The sequence below is a fragment of the Coregonus clupeaformis genome, chromosome 19 (genome assembly GCF_020615455.1).
Source record: "Coregonus clupeaformis isolate EN_2021a chromosome 19, ASM2061545v1, whole genome shotgun sequence".
Classification (NCBI taxonomy): Eukaryota; Metazoa; Chordata; class Actinopteri; order Salmoniformes; family Salmonidae; genus Coregonus; species Coregonus clupeaformis.
Genome location: NC_059210.1, coordinates 34,410,074 through 34,430,996, shown reverse-complemented (window position 1 = coordinate 34,430,996; position 20,923 = coordinate 34,410,074). Strand labels below are relative to the sequence as shown.

The 20,923-nt window shown below is 43.7% G+C and overlaps 1 protein-coding gene across 1 annotated transcript in view; it reads right to left on the bottom strand.

Annotated features, from left to right (window-relative positions):
• The window catches only part of LOC121532063 (DENN domain-containing protein 5B-like), a 46,852-nt gene extending 32,084 nt beyond the window's left edge, over positions 1-14,768 (bottom strand). Inside the window, exons 1-4 of the mRNA XM_041837728.2 lie at positions 14,454-14,768; positions 4,296-4,405; positions 2,407-3,115; positions 2,077-2,264 (exon numbers count right to left, since the gene is read on the bottom strand). Coding sequence (XP_041693662.1) covers positions 2,077-2,264; positions 2,407-3,115; positions 4,296-4,405; positions 14,454-14,565 — 1,119 coding nt within the window. The 5' untranslated portion in view covers positions 14,566-14,768. The remainder of the gene's footprint in view (positions 1-2,076; positions 2,265-2,406; positions 3,116-4,295; positions 4,406-14,453) is intronic.
• Between the last annotated feature and the right edge of the window lie 6,155 nt (positions 14,769-20,923).

Genomic DNA, 20,923 nt, shown 5'->3' with positions numbered 1-20,923 from the left:
ATTGTAGGATGGCCGGGGTGTTAAGCATATCCCAATTTAGGTCACCAAGCAGTACGAACTCTGAGGATAAATGGGGGGCAATCAATTCACATATGGTGTCCAGGGCACAGCTGGGGGCTGAGGGGGGTCTGTAGCAAGCGGCAACACAGAGACTTATTTCTGGAAAGGTGGATTTTTAGAAGTAGAAGCTCAAACTGTTTGGGCACAGACCTGAATAGTATGATAGAGCTCTGCAAGCTATCTCTACAGTAGATTGCAACTCCACCCCCTTTGGCAGTTCTATCTAGACGGAAAATGTTATAGTTGGGGATGGAAATTTCAGAATTTTTGGTGGCCTTCCTAAGCCAGGATTCAGACACTGCTAGAACATCAGGGTTGGCGGAGTGTGCTAACGCAGTGAATAACTCAAACTTAGGAAGTAGACTTCTGATATTAACATGCAAGAAACCAAGGCTTTTGCGATTACAGAAGTCAACAAATGATAGTGCCTGGGGAGTAGGAGTGATACTGAGGGCTGCAGGGCCTGGGTTAGCCTCTACATCACCAGAGGAACAGAGGAGGACTAGAGAATGTGAACTATACTGAACAAAAATATAAACGCAACATGTAAAGTGTTGGTCCCATGTTTCATGAACTGAAATAAAAGATCCTAGAAATTTTCCACACGCACAAAAAGCGTATTTCTCTCAAATTCTGTGCACTAATTTGTTTACGTCCCTCTTAGTGAGGATTTCTCCTTTGCCAAGATAATCCATCCACCTGACAGGTGTGGCATATCAAGAAGATGATTAAACAGCATGATCATTACACAGGTGCACCTTGTGCTGGGGACAATAAAAGGCCACTCGAAAATGTGCAATTTTGTCACATAACACAATGCCACAGATGTCTCAAGTTGAGGGAGTGTGCAATTGGCATGTCCACCAGAGCTGTTTCCAGAGAATTGAATGTTCATTTCTCTACCGTAAGCTGCCTCCAACATAGTTTTAGAGAATTTGGCAGTATGTCCAACCGGCCTCACAACCGCAGACCACGTGTTTTTGGCGTTGTGTGGGCGAGCGGTTTGCTGATGTCAGCGTTGTGAACAGAGTGCCCCATGGTGGTGGTGGGGTTATGGTATAGGCAGGCATAAGCTACGGACAACGAAGACAATTGCATTTTATAGATGGCAATTTGAATGCACAGAGATACCGTGTCAATATCCTGAGGCCCATTGTCGTGCCATTCATCCGCCGCCATCCCCTCATGTTTCAGCATGATAATGCACGGCCCCATGTCGCAAGGACCTGAACACAAACCAGCAACTTTGCACAGCCATTGAAGAGGAGTGGGACAATGTTCCACAGGCCACAAACTCTATGCGAAAGAGATGTGTCGCGCTGCATGAGGCAAATGGTAGTCACACCAGAAACTGACTGGTTTTCTGATCCACGCCCCTACTGTTTTCTTAAGGTATCTGTGACCAACAGATGCATATCTGTATTCCCAGTCATGTGAAATGTATTTCAATTGACTGATTTCCTTATATGACCTGTAACTCAGTAAAATCTTTGAAATTGTTGCATGTTGTGTTTATATAGGTATAGCCAGGTGGTATAGCCAGGTGGTATAGCCAGGTGGTATAGCCCCCCCCCCAGTCTGCCTGAGATTGCAAACATGCATGGCTTGAGAGATGCGGTCACCGGTTAAGTGTGTGTGTAGCTAGCTACCTAGTTTAAATATCAACAGTACTGCCACAGCAGCATAACATTTGATTAACACCGCCTACATCATCATCAATATTAGGTCTGATTTGCTGATACGTGCAGCAGAGAGATGAAGAAACACAGACGTAAATTAATAACAAAAAACTAAATATAATAAATAAAATGGAGCTAGCTAACTAGCAGATTTACATCAATCATCAACATCAATGATCAGCTGATAGCCCACCCTCTTTTCCCGACGTCAATCATGTCTTTAGGAGGCATTGTAACTAGCTTGCTTAAAATATGTGATGATGAGTGTGTTTTTGAGCACCTGCCCCCTGAAAGGTCTGTGCACGGCACTGGTCCTAAGTACATATCATTAAAATACCTCATGGGACAGATCCAGAGTGGAGCTTTGGGAGCCATCCCTCCGTTGGATGCCCATCAAGAAGGGCACAGGGGCATCCAGGAGATGGTGCAGGGGAGCGGGCAAGATGGGCAGGTAGACGTGCTGCCACTGGAACGGAAACAGTAGGTTGGTGATGCCCTCTGCCACCGTCATCAACCGCTGGTAGTCTGGAGACAGAGAGACGCATGATGGGAAATTAACAAATGCACACTTTTGGTTTAGGTTAGATTTTTACATTTGAAAAACTATCGAAACACAACCTAGGGTGGTAATCTTTCAGCAAATGCTGCCTGGTCTTTTGGTCCTTACCCTGTGAATAGAGCAAGACCTGGGTCTCCAGCAGCACAGAGGTGAGCAGCCTCACCATGTTCTCCACCCCCAGCAGGGAGAAGGCCTCTCCCAGGGGGTAGTCCCCCAGCGGGAGTTCATCGGGGCCGGGCTGCTGGCACAAAATAGGCCCCTGGACCCCATGGAACCGGAGCGAACGACCGGGCGGTGGCACGGGCACCTCGTACAGGATGTTGTGGATGTAGCTCTCCAGCGGCAGTGGCGGGGCGGCGTGCGACATCACCGCCTGGTGCAGCTGGGACAGGAAGTGGCGTGAGGCGTGCAGGAAGGGGAGGGGCGTGAGGAGGCAGAGGGCCTTGGAGGAATACAGGGTGTCCCAGGCCGGCTGGAAGGAGCCCGCCGCGCAGCCCAAACAAGCCGACAGGGGGCGCGCTGCCAGGGAGTCGGCATCCAACTCATCCAGGCTGCTCACCAGAGAGTCCATGCTGGATGTGGAGGGGGAGGAGGCAGAGGAAGAAGACGAAGAGGATGTGGAGTAGTGCTCCACATGGTGCATCTGATGAAGGGTCTGCATCGCTGTGGTGATCTGGGCGCTCGTCACCGCTTCATAGTACGTGTGCACGAAGCCGTAAGAACGCGTGCCGTCATCGTCGGCGACCGTGAAGGAATGGAAGTGGTGCTCGTGGGCGTCCGCCTGACTGCGGAACGACAGGCCATGCGGCATGCAGAGCTGGGGATGAGAGAGAGAGACAGAGAGAGAGATATGAAGGGAGGAAAAGAAACATGGGAAGAGGAATGGAGAAAATAGAGAGAGAGGGAGGAGTGCGAGGATGGAGAATAGAATAGAGGTGGGAGAGATGTCGAAGGAAGAGTGAGAGGAGATGTTTTAGAAGACATAGCAGAGGAAAAAGGAGAATAAAGGGGTAGAGAGAGAGAGAGGAGAGGAGGATGGGGTAGGGGAAGGTACAGAAAGAGTGGCAAACAGTGTCAACTGCCTTCAATAGCATGTTCTTAAATCAAACACAAGGGATTATGGACAGGGATGAGAGGGGTCAAATCATTCTGAAGAGCTTTCATTCTGATAAACAACATTAAAGACTAGCGAAGAGCTTTCATTCTGATAAACAACATTAAAAGACTAGCGGTTAAAATGGCCCTTATTTGTGGAAAGAACCCGAGTGTGGCTCCATGAAAAGGCGCTCGATCTGCTACAAAGTACTTTAGGGTTTGACAGCTCACAACAAGTTTTAACTTTTCACAAAAACAACTTGAGATGTTTTAATTGGTTAATCTAAATTAGTAGATTCTGTTGAGTTCCTGACCTAGCGCTTTTATCATCCAGACTTGTTTATACAAGAGTGTGTCATTAAAAAAAACTTAAAAACAGAAAATATTATCTCATTTGCATTAAAGAGAAATGCATTATGGTACAGGAGAACAAAACAAAGACGTGATGGCACAGCATTTAAGGCTCTTGCAGTGCCAAACAATCATACATTTGTTCAAAAACTTTCAATGGTTCAATTAACGCTAGTTAGCATTGCGCTAATGCTAGTTAGCAACTTCCTTCAAACTGCACGCAGAGACATAAAAATGGTATCCACAAGTTATCTGACTCCAGAGAAGCGGATGAAGGGCTTCTTTGCCAAAATCCCAAACTATCCCTTTAACAAAACAATAGTGCACAAACAACAAATGTAAAGTCATCTATTCTGTGTAAAATGTGTACAAAATAAGTTGTACTTCAACATAAAACATTTTCTTGTAATGAATGCATGGAATTAGGCCATTTTCACATGGTGGCACAACAACTTTCTTTCCATAAAGGGCTAAAACAGCCAACATGACATAAAAGACTGACTTAACCTTTTGCTAAGTTCTCTAAATGTATCCTAGCCCCACTGTCTTACCATGTTGACTGCATCTCTGTTGAAGGGACTCCTGTCTGTGCTCTCAGGGTAGTGGGCCAGAACCTTGGACTTGAAGGACCTCCGGAGGGGGCTCTGCTCAAAGCTCTCCCCTAGGAAAGAGAGGGGTTGAAAAAGAGTGGCAAGAGAGAGAGAGGGTAGAGACAGACAGACAAAGAGAGAGCGAGTGTGTCAGCATTGCAATACTGGCACAGACAAATTCAAAGGGACAAGTGACCTTCATTCCTGCACTGAATTCTTAATAAGGGGACAGGGCGGAGAGCAACACCGCGGTTACCAGACAAGGTCAGGATTTAATATCTGACACAGCAAAACCTTTTACCCTTCATCTGACATCAGCTAAAAACTCTAAGTGTGTTGAATACCTTTATTGAGCCAGAGGTGAGAGGGGTGAGACTAGAGATGGAAATTAAGTTAGCCCGCTAGCCCGAGGCTAGTAATTTTCAGACCTGGCTAGTAGAAAATGTAGAGAGGTGAGACAGAAGTGAGGTGAGACAGAAGGGAGGTGAGACAGAGTTGGGCGAAAGCAGAGAGAAGATATAGTAGAGGGGTGAGATATCAATAAGACAGTAGAGGTGAGACAGAGAAGTGATACAATAGATTTGTGACATTACTGAGACAGTAGAGAGGTAAGGCAGTAGAGAGGTAAGGCAGTAGAGCGGTAAGGCAGTAGAGAGGTAAGGCAGTAGAGAGGTAAGAGGGAGGTGAGACCGTTAAGGTGAGACATTAGTGAGACAATAAGGGTGGTTCTGCAGTGAAGAGAGGAAGCCCTGCCAAGCCCAGACTTATGTAATGGCCAACCCTGAGGAGCCTTCAAAGCGCCCTCATCCCCTCACACTGCACCGTTGTCAGAAAGTCAGATAGAGGAGGTGGGAGAACAGGGGGACACGTAGGGTTGTCATGATACCAGACATACTCTGAAGTATTGTGGCAAGGAGAAAAAACATTAAGCTGACTTTCTGTTGTCACCCAGCGTCACTTTTGTTTATGTTTTTAACTATATCACACACTATTTAACATAGAGCTGGTTTTTAAAAGACCATAAAGTTCAGTCTGCTTCATGAAAATCCAGTATTGTCATGGTATTGCATTACTGGTATCGTGACAACACTAGGGGAGAGGAGGATTGAGATGGAGAGGGAGATAAGTGAGGAAGGGGTAGAGGAGATGAGGGGGGATTCGGAAAGATTAAAGATGTTGTAGAAGTAGGAGCAATGCACAGAATGCATCCCAACGCTCTGCAGGGGGAACCTAACTGTTTACGGTACATGGATACAAGTTGAACCTGGGACTTGATAGCAAAGAGCATCCTTTGTTTGGCTGGAAATAATAAACACCATCCATGTCATAGTTTTAGCAAGTGATTGGATGTTTTTGTTTGTGTAACAGACTACCAAATGAAAAAAGCCAACTACATCCACAACTTTACTACATTTTTGACACACGTATGCGTACATGCACTGAAGGGAAGGAGAGAATTCCTTTAAAAAATGTACGCCGTTTGAGTGTACTCACCAGTGACACACACACTTCCACTGACCTTGATGTATAACCTTGTCTGCCTGATGCATCTCCTGCCTCTCTCACTGTCGTCTGTGTCAGCTGCCTGCTCCAGTTACATACAGATAACTTTGTTTGTGTGTGTGTGTGTCACGTGCAAGACACTGGTGTGTACCAGGGTTGTGCTCAATTCAGAATTTTGGTTTTGACTTCCATTGAACTCATGAGTTGAAATTAGAATTGGCCACACCCCACAGGACGTTTGAGTGACAGGAAGTAGAATTTAATTCAGTGCAATTCAAAGAAATTCCACTCAGTCATAGAACATGAGCTTCATTGAGTCTGACAGGTCACTTCCAGATACCAAATATATAACTTTTCACTGGAAACAATGTTCATATGCTCTTTTAATCTTCGTGCTTAGAATAGCCAATTATATTTCCACCAACCATAATATTTTTTGCCTCTTTTCGAAGGCTTTAGGGTCAACTTGAGGGTTAACTAATGCATTCTGGGAAATGTATTTTCCCCATATTGAACTAAATGTAAGTGATTAATGAAATATAATAACTTAGAATATTTGCATTTATATAATGTAACGTGTGATGTTTTATGTACAAGATGTATATTTGTATGGACTACACCTAATATAGTACAGGCATTTCAATTTAATTTCACTGAATTCAATTCCATTCCCATTAATTCAAATTCAAATTGCAATTCTGTATCCTGTTTACTACTTAAATTCAAATTCAATTCAATAATTACAATTTATGAGGCATTCTCAATTCAATTCTGAAGCACAACCCTCATTTTTAAAGGAACACTATCATTCCCTAGAGTGCACCACTCTTCCCATTACTACCCTGCCTGGCATTTGGATGCGATCACTGCACTGTCAAAACACCAATGGGCAATAACATTTTAGTCATTTAGCAGACACTCTTATCCAGAGCGACTTACAGTTATAGTGAGTGCATACATTTTTCATACTGGCCCCCTGTGGGAATCGAACCCACAACCCTGGCGTTGCAAGCGCCATGCTCTACCAACTGAGCTACATGGTGATAAAGCAGGAAGAATAAACACTCGATGCTCAAAAACAACATTAACGCTTGCTTTGACGCATATCCACTTATCCAGCAAGATTATAGCATTCCACCTACTTCTCCAATGACGCATAGAAAGCCCAGAACAGAAAGGATGCCGAAGGCAAGAAATGGATCCGAACTAAGAGGGTTGCTTTGCTTTGAATCAGGCTGGTGGGTGGGTAGTATGAATGCAGGCTGGGTCCTATTCACTAGGAAGGAAACGAAAACAAACAGGCTGAAATGGGGAGGGATTATCTGAACTTGTCCAATAACAATCAAATCAAATTTTATCACATGCGCCGAATACAACTGGTATAGACTTTACAGTGAAATGCTTGCTTATGAACCTTTCCCGATGATAAAGAGTAAACATTTTTTTAAATATAAATAGTGACTAACACAAGAGAAGCAAAATAAAATACACAAGAATGGAGTTATATACAGGGAGTACCAGTACCAGATCAATGTGTAGCGGTACAAGGTATTTGAAGTAGTTATGTACATGAAGGCAGGGTAAAGTGACTAGGCATCAGGATAAGAATACAGAACAGAGTAGCAGTAGCATATGATGACTGTAAAAGTGTTTGTGTGTGTGTATGTATACTGTATGTGTTTGTGTTGTGTCGGTATGCGTGTGTGTGTTATGTTTGTGTGTGCATATGTAGTGTTTGAATGTGTGAGGGATATGTGTGAGTGACAGTGTAGTGTGTGTGAGTGAGTGTGTATATGGTGTGTATATAAAGTCTAGTGAGTGTGCGTAGGGTCAGTGAAAGATAGTCAATGCAGATGGTTCGGGTACTATAAACCCCCTAGAGTCGATGTCCGCGCCCCGTGGAAATCTAATTAGCATTATTTTTATAAAATCCCCATAAAAATCAGTCAGTTTAAGCTAGAGATATCTCAATCCACACTTCCGCATCTGTGGTGAAAGGTTACAGAGCATGAGACATTCTGAAAATTGGTCTTGTCACAAAATCGTCTGTAACATCCGAACGGTTTGGCCTACAAAACTATTATGACCCCTCTATGGAAAGATGAGACTCCATTTTGTTCTACGACCCCCACAATCGTCTTGGGACTCGTCTGAAGTTGGTACAGCCGATCTGCCAACTTCGGTCTGTAGCGTCCGAACAGTTTGGGCTACACACTAATATTACCTGTGGAAAGGTGAGACTCTCATGAACACGTACATGTTGGTTGTTTTGCTCTAGGACGCTCACAAGACTCTTCTGAGACTGTCTATACGGAGACTGTTTAGTGTAAAAAATAAGGGGTTAAATACATGTAAAAATATAAATAAATAAAAATCCTGATCTTTCTTATATCTCTCAGACATAGGACAGACACTTCAGAACAAACTTCCCTTCAATATTTTTTTTGGGGGGGACCATGTGTTGTTCCATGTAGTGAATATGTTATTCAATGTGTTTGTATGGGCTAATAGCAGTAAGGCCAAATCATTATTATTTTTTTACAATTCAAGGGGTCTTAAAATTCCAAATCAAATAGCAAAATGATCCTTGGTATAACCTTAAAACAATTCCATATAGCTTAGTAGCTCGGCCTCAGTGATGTACTGGGCTGTCCGCACCACCCTTTGTAGAGCTGTGCGGTCAAGGGCGGTGCAATTGCCATACCAAGCGGTGATGCAGCCAGTCACATGCCAAATCTTTTCAGCCTTCTGAGGGGGAAACCCTTGTTTTGCTAAGGTGTGCACTATTGAAAATGACCCTGGTGGGTGGGACCCATTGTACGAATGCGTTGTTATGAGAACAGGGCAGCCATGTTGGATATCGTTGTGATAAGGAAGTGAATCAGAGCTGGTATAAAAAAAACTAAACAGTGACACTATCTTGCTGAGTGTTGTACCATACTGGTTCTCTATTTTTATAATAATCAAGGGACATGACATGCAGCGATGTGATAAACACTAAGACCACACCGTGACACGTTATCTACTAAGCATCGATCTTCCTCAGGGCAAAACAAAGCAAAAGGAGGGAGAAACCAGAGGAGCCTTGAGCCTAGTCGTCAAGACGAGAGGGACGTCTGGTTGCCATGGTAGCCATTTCCGCCGGCATTAAGTTTGCCGGGGCCTTGGAGAAGAAGTTAGTCGCTACGTTTCATCAGCTGACCTAGTTAGTTAGGTAGGTTCACATTCACACACTCAGCAAGCCATGGAGATCACACCATATACAGTACACACACACACACACACACAGCCATGAGGCAACACCAAACATCTGTGCGAAATCCATAGGAGGCTGGTGAGGGGAAATGGTTCATAATAACGGCTGGAATGGAGTGAATGGAATGCTATCAATCATATGGAAACCATGTGTTTGATGTTTCTGCTCCAGCCATTACTATGAGCCCATCCTACCCAATTAAGGTGCTGCCAGCCACCTGTGGTGAAATCTCTATTCACTCCATGCCTGGGAATGGGTTTGACTGCTCATGTGCCCTCACTGAACCTGTTCTTCGAAGGTCTTACCGTGACGCATTTTAAACATAAGCACTTGAAATGAATAGTTCACTGTTGTTTTTTAGCTGTTTAGTGTCAGAGATGGAAGTCAAATATTAAAGACAAAAGGTAAAGAGAGAACGAGAGAGAGAGAGAGAGAGAGAGAGAGAGAGCAAAAGATAAATGGTAGGAGGTGAAAGGGTTCAAGAGACAGAAAGAGAAGAGGGATAGGGAGATATGGAAGGAGAGGAAAGAAAGAGGGCTCTAACATGATGGTGAAGCAGGGAGGGGGAGGGGAGGGTGGCTTGTTTTGGTTCTGCGGATGAAAGATTAAAATGGTGCCTCAGTTAGGCTGTGTGACTATCATAATCATCATTGTCCAGTTAGACATCTCCCCCACAGCACTGTGAAATCAGCTCAGCTCACTCCAGAGAGACCATAGATCTGCTGGCCATGTTAAAACACTATAAAAATGCATTTATCCTACCTTGAAGTAACACCATCGGATAGGTGAAAGCAAGATTCTACTAGGTACATGTACATGTATGCTAAGGAAGGAAAGGAAGGAAGGAAGGAAGAACATAAATAATTAAGAATGCAGTTTCTTTGCATTGGAACAAGGTCCTTAGTCTCACAGTTCCACTTCAGGGACTGGAAAGTCTCTCTGTCTCCCAGACACTGCTGTAAATCTCAACATCACAGGATCCCACTTCAGCATGGATATATTTCTCAAGGGGAGTTTAGTCAGTCACAACAGCTCTCAGGACAGGAATAGGACGACACTATTTTATGCCACATGTAACCCTTTCTATTTCAAACCCGAGTCTTGTTCAGTAGGCACACTTACAGAAAGAAAACAAACAAATTGGGAGGCACTACCAGACCTTGTCCAATAAGAAATGCTTGACTTGGTTTACTGTTGCAAAACATTTTAATATGGTGTGCCCTAATGAAGAATGTTGATTTAATCACAGGATGACATCTGGTTTTCATTGGTCTATAGTGTTTGTGATGTTACAAATGCATACAATTTCATTGGATGCTAGTAGGCATACCGTAAAGTGTCAAATCTGCCTATTTTCTCATACAGCAGATACGCAGACAAACAGAGAGGAGAGATCCGAAACCTAAAGATAAAGAGGCCTATGATAAAGCAGCTGACATTTCACGGTTGATAGATATTTGATTGTATGATTAACAGTCATATGCAGCTTCCCATCCTTTAAACAGACAGGGATCGAGACAGGGATGACTGGATGAGTGACTATATAAAGAGATGTCTTTCATCTTTGCCCAACTCAATTGCCCCACCACATTCAATTCATCACACCCTCGGATGGGCAGAGGAGAAGGAGAGAGATGGAGGTGGATAGAGCGATAAAAAGACAGAATGACAACTGGCTTTCATTCAAGGAGCAGACACTGTCTCAATTATAAGAATCTCCTATGTCGTTGTCTCCTGAATAAATGTAGAGGTGGTTTGCTGAACTATGCTTGCTGAAATGATATGCAACATTGCCCCCAGACTGGAGAACGTGTGAAGGCTTTAGCTCAGAGGGATAATGCATTCACGAGAATGGACGACTCAGGTTTGATCATTGATTGGTTACAGAAGCAACCAAGAGTTCATGTGAGGTAAAAACCGACTGTATAACCATAACCACCAGCTTTTCAATGTGACTGAATATAGCCTAATTGGACGTCAATAGGGCTTTTTACAATCCAGCCAACAGGACCTGTCCATCCTTGTCTTTCTTCTCCAATCAAAACAAAAACACAAGCTAATCACAGGCTATGTTCATGATCACTTTAAGCAAGGTTGTAATAGGCTATAAAAATCTCAACTTTCTTTGACACCTACTCAATGTCTATTCTGCAAAAAAACTTTTCCAATCCAGCGATATCACACGTTCCAAACCGGGACGACAGTTCGGAGTCCCTGAACAGCCCACTGTTGGGTTCCCTCTCCGACACTAAAGTCATTCCCTGTGACAGTTAGCTGGCCGCTGAAACCCCGGCGAACGTCATGTGACATTTGATTAGGGCTGCAGAAACACAGAGGCATCTATTGAGAGGCCAACAAGAGCAAATTGTCTCTCTGCAGTCACTCTCCAATTACACACACGACATCTATCAAAAAACACATTCACCATCGACAGACACACACACCCCTCAAAGGAACACACATTTGTTCACCGACACAAACACACCTCTCAGAAAACATACACAATCATCCACCCACACACACACACACAAGGATGGCCTGCTGTTACATAAGCAGATTAGTGAAGGCCACATCCAGCAGGGAGCAGAACCCTGTCCCACCCAGCAGGGAGCAGAACCCTGTCCCACCCAGCAGGGAGCAGAACCCTGTCCCACCCAGCAGGGAGCAGAACCCTGTCCCACCCAGCAGGGAGCAGTACCCTGTCCCACCCAGCAGGGAGCAGAACCCTGTCCCACCCAGCAGGGAGCAGAATCCTGTCCCACCCAGCAGGGAGCAGTACCCTGTCCCACCCAGCAGGGAGCAGAACCCTGTCCCACCCAGCAGGGAGCAGAACCCTGTCCCACCCAGCAGGGAGCAGAACCCTGTCCCACCCAGCAGGGAGCAGAACCCTGTCCCACCCAGCAGGGAGCAGAACCCTGTCCCACCCAGCAGGGAGCCTGCCATCACTACTGTCCTTACTGGGAGACGCTCCACCAAGACACACACACACACACATATATAATCTAAAACACATGCATTTATCCAAACAAACAAACAAACACACACACTATAACTAATAACAGTAATACTGAGTTCTGTCCTTCCTTTCCCTGCATGGTCGGGATAACGTGATCCTCAGTGGGGGGCGGGGCGGGGGGGTTCATTTTCATAGCCTGACACTAGGCTAGCTAGGCTGCATGACGACAGTCAGAGGGTTAAATGTGTCCGCCATGTTCCCTGGGGATGTATTCTACAGAGAATATGCTGCCTTTGATACTCCGTCCCCTGTCATTCTCCCCCAACTCCACAAAGAATACAGAATACAGGGTGTGACTGTGTGTGTGTGTTCTGTGATTTGACAATGACAGAGAGGAAGTGGGAAGATGGTGCAAATTGTTTAATTCTAAATAGAACACACACACGGGCACATGCATATGTGCACGCGCACACACACACACACACTTCCTTACCTCCTCCTCACTGGGGACGTAGTATGGAGAATCCAATATGCAAGAGCCTGCGATATACCATTTACACACCATAGGCCAGGGACTCTTTGCCAGGGGGAAAGAGCCCAGCTATAGCTCTAGAAGTGGCCACTCCCCCTCAGGTTTCATGCACTGTGGCTGACTGTCATGGTCGCCATGGCAATGTGACTCACGCCATCACTGCATCCAAGTGACCTGACCAGGAAAGGCTCTGGCACCTAGGTAGGCTATGACAATCACAAAGGAGTTGGCTACAGAAGAAACAGACTTGCAACCATTTCCGTGTTCACTATAGGCACGAAACAGTAGGCACTTTTAGAAAGGCATCAAATACCCTACTCAGGCTCTGGGGCCTGAGAGGTACAGTATTCCATGTACTTCCTCTGATGTGAAGTGTTTTATACCCAGAAAGAGTTCAGCTGCAAAAACAATGATGTCCATCATTCTTGACTTCTTTTCAACTTGTGTAGTGCCGTTTACCACCATCGCTATAAAAGACACAAAGTCCAAATAGAACACACACGGGCACATGCATATGTGCACGCGCACACACAAACACACTTCCTTGCCTCCTCCTTCCTAGTGAGGAATTCCATATGCATGTGCCCGTGTGTGTTCTATTTAGAATAAAACAATTTGCACCATCTTCCCACTCCCTCAATATTATATTCCCCAAAAAAATACCACGGTACTTTAAAATAATGCCCCTTTTCTAAAAACAACCTTTTTTTTTAACTTACTTATTTATTTATTTATTTTTTACCTTTATTTAACCAGGTAAGCCAGTTGAGAACAGGTTCTCATTTACAACTGCGACCTGGCCAAGATAAAGCAAAGCAGTGTGATAAAAACAACAACACAGAGTTACATATGGAATAAACAAAAACAAAACGCACAGTCAATAACACAATAGAAAATCTATATACAGTGTGTGCAAATGTAGTAAGTTATGGAGGTAAGGCGATAAATAGGCCATAGTGCAAAATAATTACAATTTAGTATTAACACTGGAGTGATAGATGTGCAGAAGATGATGTGCAAATAGAGATACTGGGGTGCAAAAGAGCAAAATAAATAACAATGTAAATAACAATATGGGGATGAGGTAGTTGGGTGGGCTAATTACAGATGGGCTGTGTACAGGTGCAGTGATCGGTAAGTTTCTCTGACAACTGATGCTTAAAGTTAGTGAGGGAGATAAGTGTCTCCAGCTTCAGAGATTTTTGCAGTTCGTTCCAGTCATTGGCAGCAGAGAACTGGAAGGAATGGCGGCCAAAGGAGGTGTTGGCTTTGGGGATGACCAGTGAGATATACCTGCTGGAACGCATACTACGGGTGGCTGTTGCTATGGTGACCAATGATCTAAGATAAGGCAGGGATTTGCCAGTGGGTTTGACGACGAATATGTAGTGAGGGCCAGCCAAATAACTAAAAAAGTGTAAACTGTAGTCATTTATTTTCCTTTATAGTTTATTCGCCTAAGCATGGCCTTCATCCACATCCCAATTTTTTTTCCAAACATTGCTTTTTTGTGTCAGCAATTACACATTGTTCTTAGGGGGGGGGTTTACCCCAGAGTACCCTACTAGGGGCTTTATATGCGCTCAGCTGTGACTATGACAACAATAAACACGGCTCCCAGTCTCATCGGTTTTCCTGATGTTGTCTCCTGCGATGGACAGGCACATATCACCTGACACTGGACTTCAAATAAATAAATAAAAACTCGAACAGTCACCCAATCACTTTGATAAATAAATTGATCAATCAATCAATCAATTGAAGACCTCTCGGGGTTTTCGCCTTTAATTGCGTATGCTAATTCAGAAGTTTAGGCTACGTTTTTTCTTCTATTAATTAGGCTAATATCAATCAAGAACACAGAATATTTACCTGCTAATTCTTCGGGTTCTAGACCAGTCTCCGTGTCCAATCCACACACCACGAAGTAGTGGGCGAAGCGGCACGAAGCCGAGCCTGTGCCCGAGGTAACCCCGTTCATCATCGGTTTAGATATGCTACTCGGTTCGTCTCTAATTCATACACTGGATCTCCATATTGTTGCCTATACGAAGGGCAAATGAGTACACACTGTAGTCTAGACAGTAGGCAATGTCCACCTCGTATTATTTTCAGGATGGAATTGTCCGTTCTGTATGTTCTCCGTCCACGGTCGGCAGTCAGCCTAGTGTCAGCCCAAAATGAATGTGTTGTGTAGGAGGCAGCCTATCTCATTGAGAGAGAGAGAGAGAGAGAGAGAGAGAGAGAGAGAGAGAGAGAGAGAGAGAGAGAGAGAGAGAGAGAGAGAGAGAGAGAGAGAGAGAGAGAGAGAGAGAGAGAGAGAGAGAGAGAGAGAGAGAGAGAATCTCATAAAATGTTCTCATCGGTTATATTCAGATTTTCAGATTCACATTTAAGATGGCCAAATGATGACTAATGTTTGATGTGATCTAATTATGACAATGAAGCTAATTAAAATAACATACAATTAAAATAGGTAATTGTGTTACGCAAAAACAGGAGCACAGTGATTGTCAGTGCTGGGTGGCAATTAGTGCTCATTAAAGGGCCCTGTTCGAATACTACAGACAAACATCCTTCCTTCCTTGAAGTTGGATTGGTGTTGGTTGAATTGGTGTTCTATATGGAACCTTAAAGCTATGCATACATTAGACTATGACAAAAATCTTGACATTTTGGGAGCACTCACATTATGCAAAGTGTCTGCATAATCTGGTAATCCTGAAGTCTGCAACCTGTGTGCTCATATTACACAAGTTTGCTCCAATTTCGACCTGTATAGAGCCCTCTCTGGTCTTGCGATTTCCTGATGTGTTGTGGCGCCTGTAACCGAGCGACTGCTTACAAATAGCACAAGTCGCATTGTAGCATCAACTTGTCCGACAATAGTTGACTTGAGTTGTACTTTTGACAGACCAAAACAGACAATGATGTAGGTCATATACAATTTAATCCATCTAATCAAAGGCTGCGTTTACACAGGCAGCCCAATTCTGATAGTTTGCCACCAGTTGGTCTTATGACCAATCAGATCAGATCTTTTGCCAATAATAGGGCAAAAGATCAGAATTGGGCTGCCTTTGTAAACGTAACCAATGAACTCTACAAAAGGGTTCTATATAGATCCTTTAGGGGTGCTATACAAAGCAAGTGTTCCACTAATTGGTCATTTGACCAATCACATCAGATTTTTTCACATCAGCTCTTTTTCAGAGCTGAACTGATTGGTAAAAATACCAATTAGTGAAATAAATATCAAATTGGGCTGCCTGTCTAAACGCAGCCTTAGAACTCAGACCAACTCTATTCTTTAGCCCAATTATTTACAAAAGATCTGATCTGATTGGTCAAATGATCAGAATAGGGCTGCCTGTGTAAATGCAGCCATTTAACCTTTTTTTCAAAGAGTATGGTAACCTTGCTTTCACCTATCCAATGTGCTCATGTCGCGTTCACTTGCTAGTCGGAACTAGGAAACTCTGAAATTTCCGACTTGCTAACTGGTTGTAGTTATACACGTGCCACGTTCAAAGAATCAGCAAGTCGGACATTTCAGAGTTTCCTAGTTCCGACTAGGATATGAACGTGACATTACCTCATGGAACCAATGAAGGAAGTATGTATGTCATAAATATTCTAAAAGGGGCCAGCACCATCTGGTGGTTGATTACAAACATTACGGAAGGGGCGGGGTCACATTCAAGCACATGGCTTTAAAAAAGTGATTGCTAGACACCAAGGAGATATTGTGAATGCGGCAAAAAAAATGGTCTGTCCTTGGTTGCAAAACTCACTACCGAGTTCCAAACTGCCTCTGGAAGCAACGTCAGCACAATAACTGTTAGTCGGGAGCTTAATGAAATGGGTTTCCATGGCCGAGCAGACGCACACAAGCCTAAGATCACCATGCGCAATGCCAAGAGTTGGCTGGAGTGGTGTAAAGCTCGCCGCCATTGGACAGGAGCAGTGCAAATGCGTTCTCTAGAGTGATGAATCACACTTCACCATCTGGCAGTCTGACGGACAAATCTGGGTTTGGCGGATGCCAGGAGAACGCTACCTGCCCCAATGCATAGTGGCAACTGTAAAGTTTGGTGGAGGAGGAATAATGGTTTGGGCTAGGCCCCTTAGTTCCAGTGAGGGGAAATCTTAACGCTACAGCATAAAATGACATTGTAGACAATTCTGTGCTTCCAACTTTGTGACAGTTTGGGGAAGGCCCTTTCCTGTTTCAGTATGACAATGCCCCTGTGCACCAAGCGAGGTCCATACAGAAACGGTTTGTCAAGATTGGTGTGTAAAAAATTGAATGGCCTGCACAGAGCCCTTACCTCAACCCCATCGAACACCTTTAGGATGAATTGGAACGCCGACTGTGAGCCAGGCCTAATCGCCCAACATCAGTGTCCGACCTCACTAATGCTCTTGTGGCTGAATGGAAGCAAGTCCCCGCAGCAATGTTCCAACATCTAGTGGAAAGCCATCCCAGAAGAGTGGAGGCTGTTATAGCAGCAAAGTGGGGACCAACTCCATATTAATGCCCATGATTTTGGAATGAGATGTTCGACGAGCAGGTGTCCACATACTTTTGGTAATGTACTATATTTACAGCCTGAAACAAATGCCTGCAAAATCGTGTAAATGTTCCTTACAAGCCAGAATGTTGAATAAAATTACATTTAAACGTACACTACCGGTTGTCTGTGCGGTTTGTCCTTTAGCTGCTCGACACAAAATATCCTCAGGAAAGTATTGTTTCCCCAACCTTTAGAGAGCCAGTAGGTTTGGCACCAAGGTAAAATTAGATTTATATTGGATATTCGGTTTTCTCTCGTCAATAGCTATTGAACCAAGCATGCCATGACAATGGTATATTCTGAATCAGGCAAAAAGAATGAAATCCGACTAAGAACATTTACACACGTGTTGACTGTTCTCCATCCTCCCCTGATTCAGAATATACCATTTTCATTGTCATGACATGCTTGGTTCAATAGCTATTGACGAGAGAACCTTCAATAGCTATTGTACGTTTAAATGTAATTGTATCAACATTCTGGCTTGTAATGAAGATTAGCAACATTTTGCAGGCTGTCTATAAAAATGTATATTGTATTACACCCTGATTAATCAGACTACCTGGGGTGCTGTGCTGCAGCTGAGGAGGATGCCGAAGCCCAGAGGCTGATCTTTGAGTCTGAGCTGCAGGGATGCGGCAGCAAGCTGGAGGTAGCCTATGCATATTCAAATCTAAATGTTTGGTTAAAGTCTTCTAAATCTATGGGCTGGTTTCCGGTACACATATTTGCTAGATGGTCATGTTAAACTACAGTATCTTAAAATAATTCCATATGTTAGGTTAGTAAATATCACCCCCTAAAAGCTTAAACTCTATGGGGTTAAGGGACCAATTGGAAGGTGTGCACTGCATATTATTCTCCTTGTGTGAACTGTAACGTACAAAGGTGTCTGGTTGAGGCTGCGTTGACGGGCTCTAGCTCCCAGTTCCTGCTTCACTGCCAGGACCAGAAGCTTAAAATCTAGCTGGAGGCCATCAGATTCCAACAGCAGAATGCTGGCTCTTGAAGCAACAGCAAATGGGCCAAGAAAAAATTGACCAGATCTACATAACCTGAGCACAAGGCCTGTTCCTTTTTAATGGGTAAGTGTTTTTCATTTTTTTCTACGCTGTGAGATATGGGTTGTGTTCGTTAGCGCAAACGGTTTTAAATGTTTTTGCAATGGAAGCAGGCATTTCTTCCTGGACCGGAAAGATGGTACCTCAATGTTTTTCTGTCTACTGAATACAACTGTGATAAACCAAGCTTTGTCTCACTGCCTTGCCCATTGTAAACTAGACAGAGATGGGGATGACAAGGTGTGTGGCTGCTGTGACTCCACCAGCACTATGAGAAAGGCCAGAGATATCTCCATTGATTCAGGTATGACTTGAGTTTTCAAATTCACTGGCTCAACATTTTAGCTTCCTTTAAAAGGCTCTTCAACACAATTGATCTGGCAACTGGAGGGCTGCTGGGCTCATATTCTAACAACCATTACCATTGTGCCCTTGAGCAAAGCGCTTAACCCACAACTTGCACTCCATCTAGGGGCGCTGCACGTGTTATCCATCATTTAATTTGATGTAAGAACTAGTTTTGCACATTCAAAAGCATTGGTAATGTAAATATGTGCTTTATATGATCATTCTATTCCCATTCGTTTACTTTTCGTTCTCCTGAGATGTGCAGTGTGAAGCCGACGCTGTCCTCAACCCCATATCCATCCAGGAGTAGCTTGAGAGTTGAAATGATCTACCTAACTCATGACACTGAATATGCGATACAATGTCAGTATATAATTTACTAATATTTTCGGAAATGGTAGTATTTGCATAGACAAAGTTTCTTGGAGGCTCTCAACTAAGAAGCAGAGAGCATCACGTGTATGCAAAATGAATCCCCGTCCTATATTACACACTGTAGTTGTTAGAATGTGAATATCTTAATACTCCCATGCCCCGCATTCACTGACAGTCAGCCTGCGCAGCTGATGGCCCATCGAAACGACACCTAAACTATATAGAAATGAATTTTACACTTAAAATAGTTTGCCTAAAGACGAGATTAAATTGACAATAGTCTGATGGGTCACGATGATCAATTGTGAAAGTGTACATGATGAGATGGGCACAGCTTCGAATTGACAGAGGCAGGGAAACAGAGCGCCAAAAAGTAACTTTTTCAAATCCTCCTACAGAGTCACATGCAGGTAAGACGTTTTGATTTCTATATAGTATCAGAAAGAGCAGATTCTGCAGTTTCTAAAACAAATTCAAGAGGTGAGCTCTTTTTTTTCAAGGATAACCGCTGTTCCATGCATCCAACACGTGAGCACTCGCAGCAGCATTGTTCAGGCTAGCAAAGCTTAGAAACATAATACAACTTAAAATATGCTATTCTGTTCTATTGAAATACATTTTCTTATTTACATAATGTTTCTTAAGACTTGCCAGAATGAAATTTTAATGGATTTATTTGTGATGGGTTTAACTCTTGAATTGTGGTGGTCTTTCGTTTTTACATATAGCCCACAGCAGGGGTAGGCAACCCTGTTCCTGGAGTGCTGCAGGTACTGCAGGATTTTGTCCCAACTAGGCACCACACTGAGCTACCTATGCTGGTCATACATTACACAAAATCGTAACAACTTGGACTTGCTCACATTTACTGATTTCCTTGTCCCAAATCTTTAATTCCGTCCATTCTCAACCCCAGGACGTGGGTGCTAACATTACACGATGATTCCGTAGTTGATCCTGCCCTGCGTTTCTCAGTTGTCGAAGGAAGAAAATGCAGACGCAAACAGCAAGCTGCTTTATTAGTGTACATTATTATGTGTAGAAATATTTTTTTTTAAAGAGACTGGGGCGCAGAATATGGACCCGCAAATGGTTGGGCAGACGTGGACAATATGGACTGTCTCTTCTACAGAGGGAATTTGAGGTAAAATAAAACATTTAATTAAAGTTATAACCTATAAAACTTGTAATTAAAGTTATAGCCTAAAGCCGGTGTGTTGTTGCTTGCCTCTTTGCCTTCATTGTTTTGGTCTCACATGCTGAGTGGTTATTGACTATTGGCAGTAGTCCTCGCCCAATTGCCTCGAAGCACTGCTAATACTACAAGATACACGACAAAAATTTCTGACATGTCAGAAAATTATCGCGACATCCGACAGGGCTCTGGAGAACAGAACAGCCATCATCGGTGCCTCCTTGACAGGATCAAACTACTCGACCACAAGATGTCACCAAAACATTTCCCCAACACTTTCCCTGGCTGCCACTGCTCTTGCTCAACAAAAAATGTACTCTGTCATCACAACTTTTGCAGATTTTGTGGTAAATGTATCTATTTTCTTTCTACATTTTCAAAATGTTGTAGATATATTCCAATGAAGTTATATCTATAATTGTTTTTTAAATATACAAGTAGGAAGGCCTTAAGATAAATAATCCACTTGTTTAGAGAGACATTTAGATAATTTTGAGTAAAGTAGTAATATGTTGGATGAGTGTGTTGGGGGCAACTCTGTCAGGTTGGATGGGGAGCGTTGCTGCACAGCTATTTGCAGGTCTCTAAAAGATGTTCGATCAGGTTCAAGTCCGGGCTCTGGCTGGGCCACTCAAGGACATTCAGAGACTTGTCCCGAAGCCACTCCTGCGTTGTCTTGGCTGTGTGCTTAGGGTTGTTGTCCTGTTGGAAGATGAACCTTCACCCTGGTCTGAGGTCCTGAGCGCTCTGGAGCAGGTTTTCATCAAGGATCTCTCTGTACTTTGC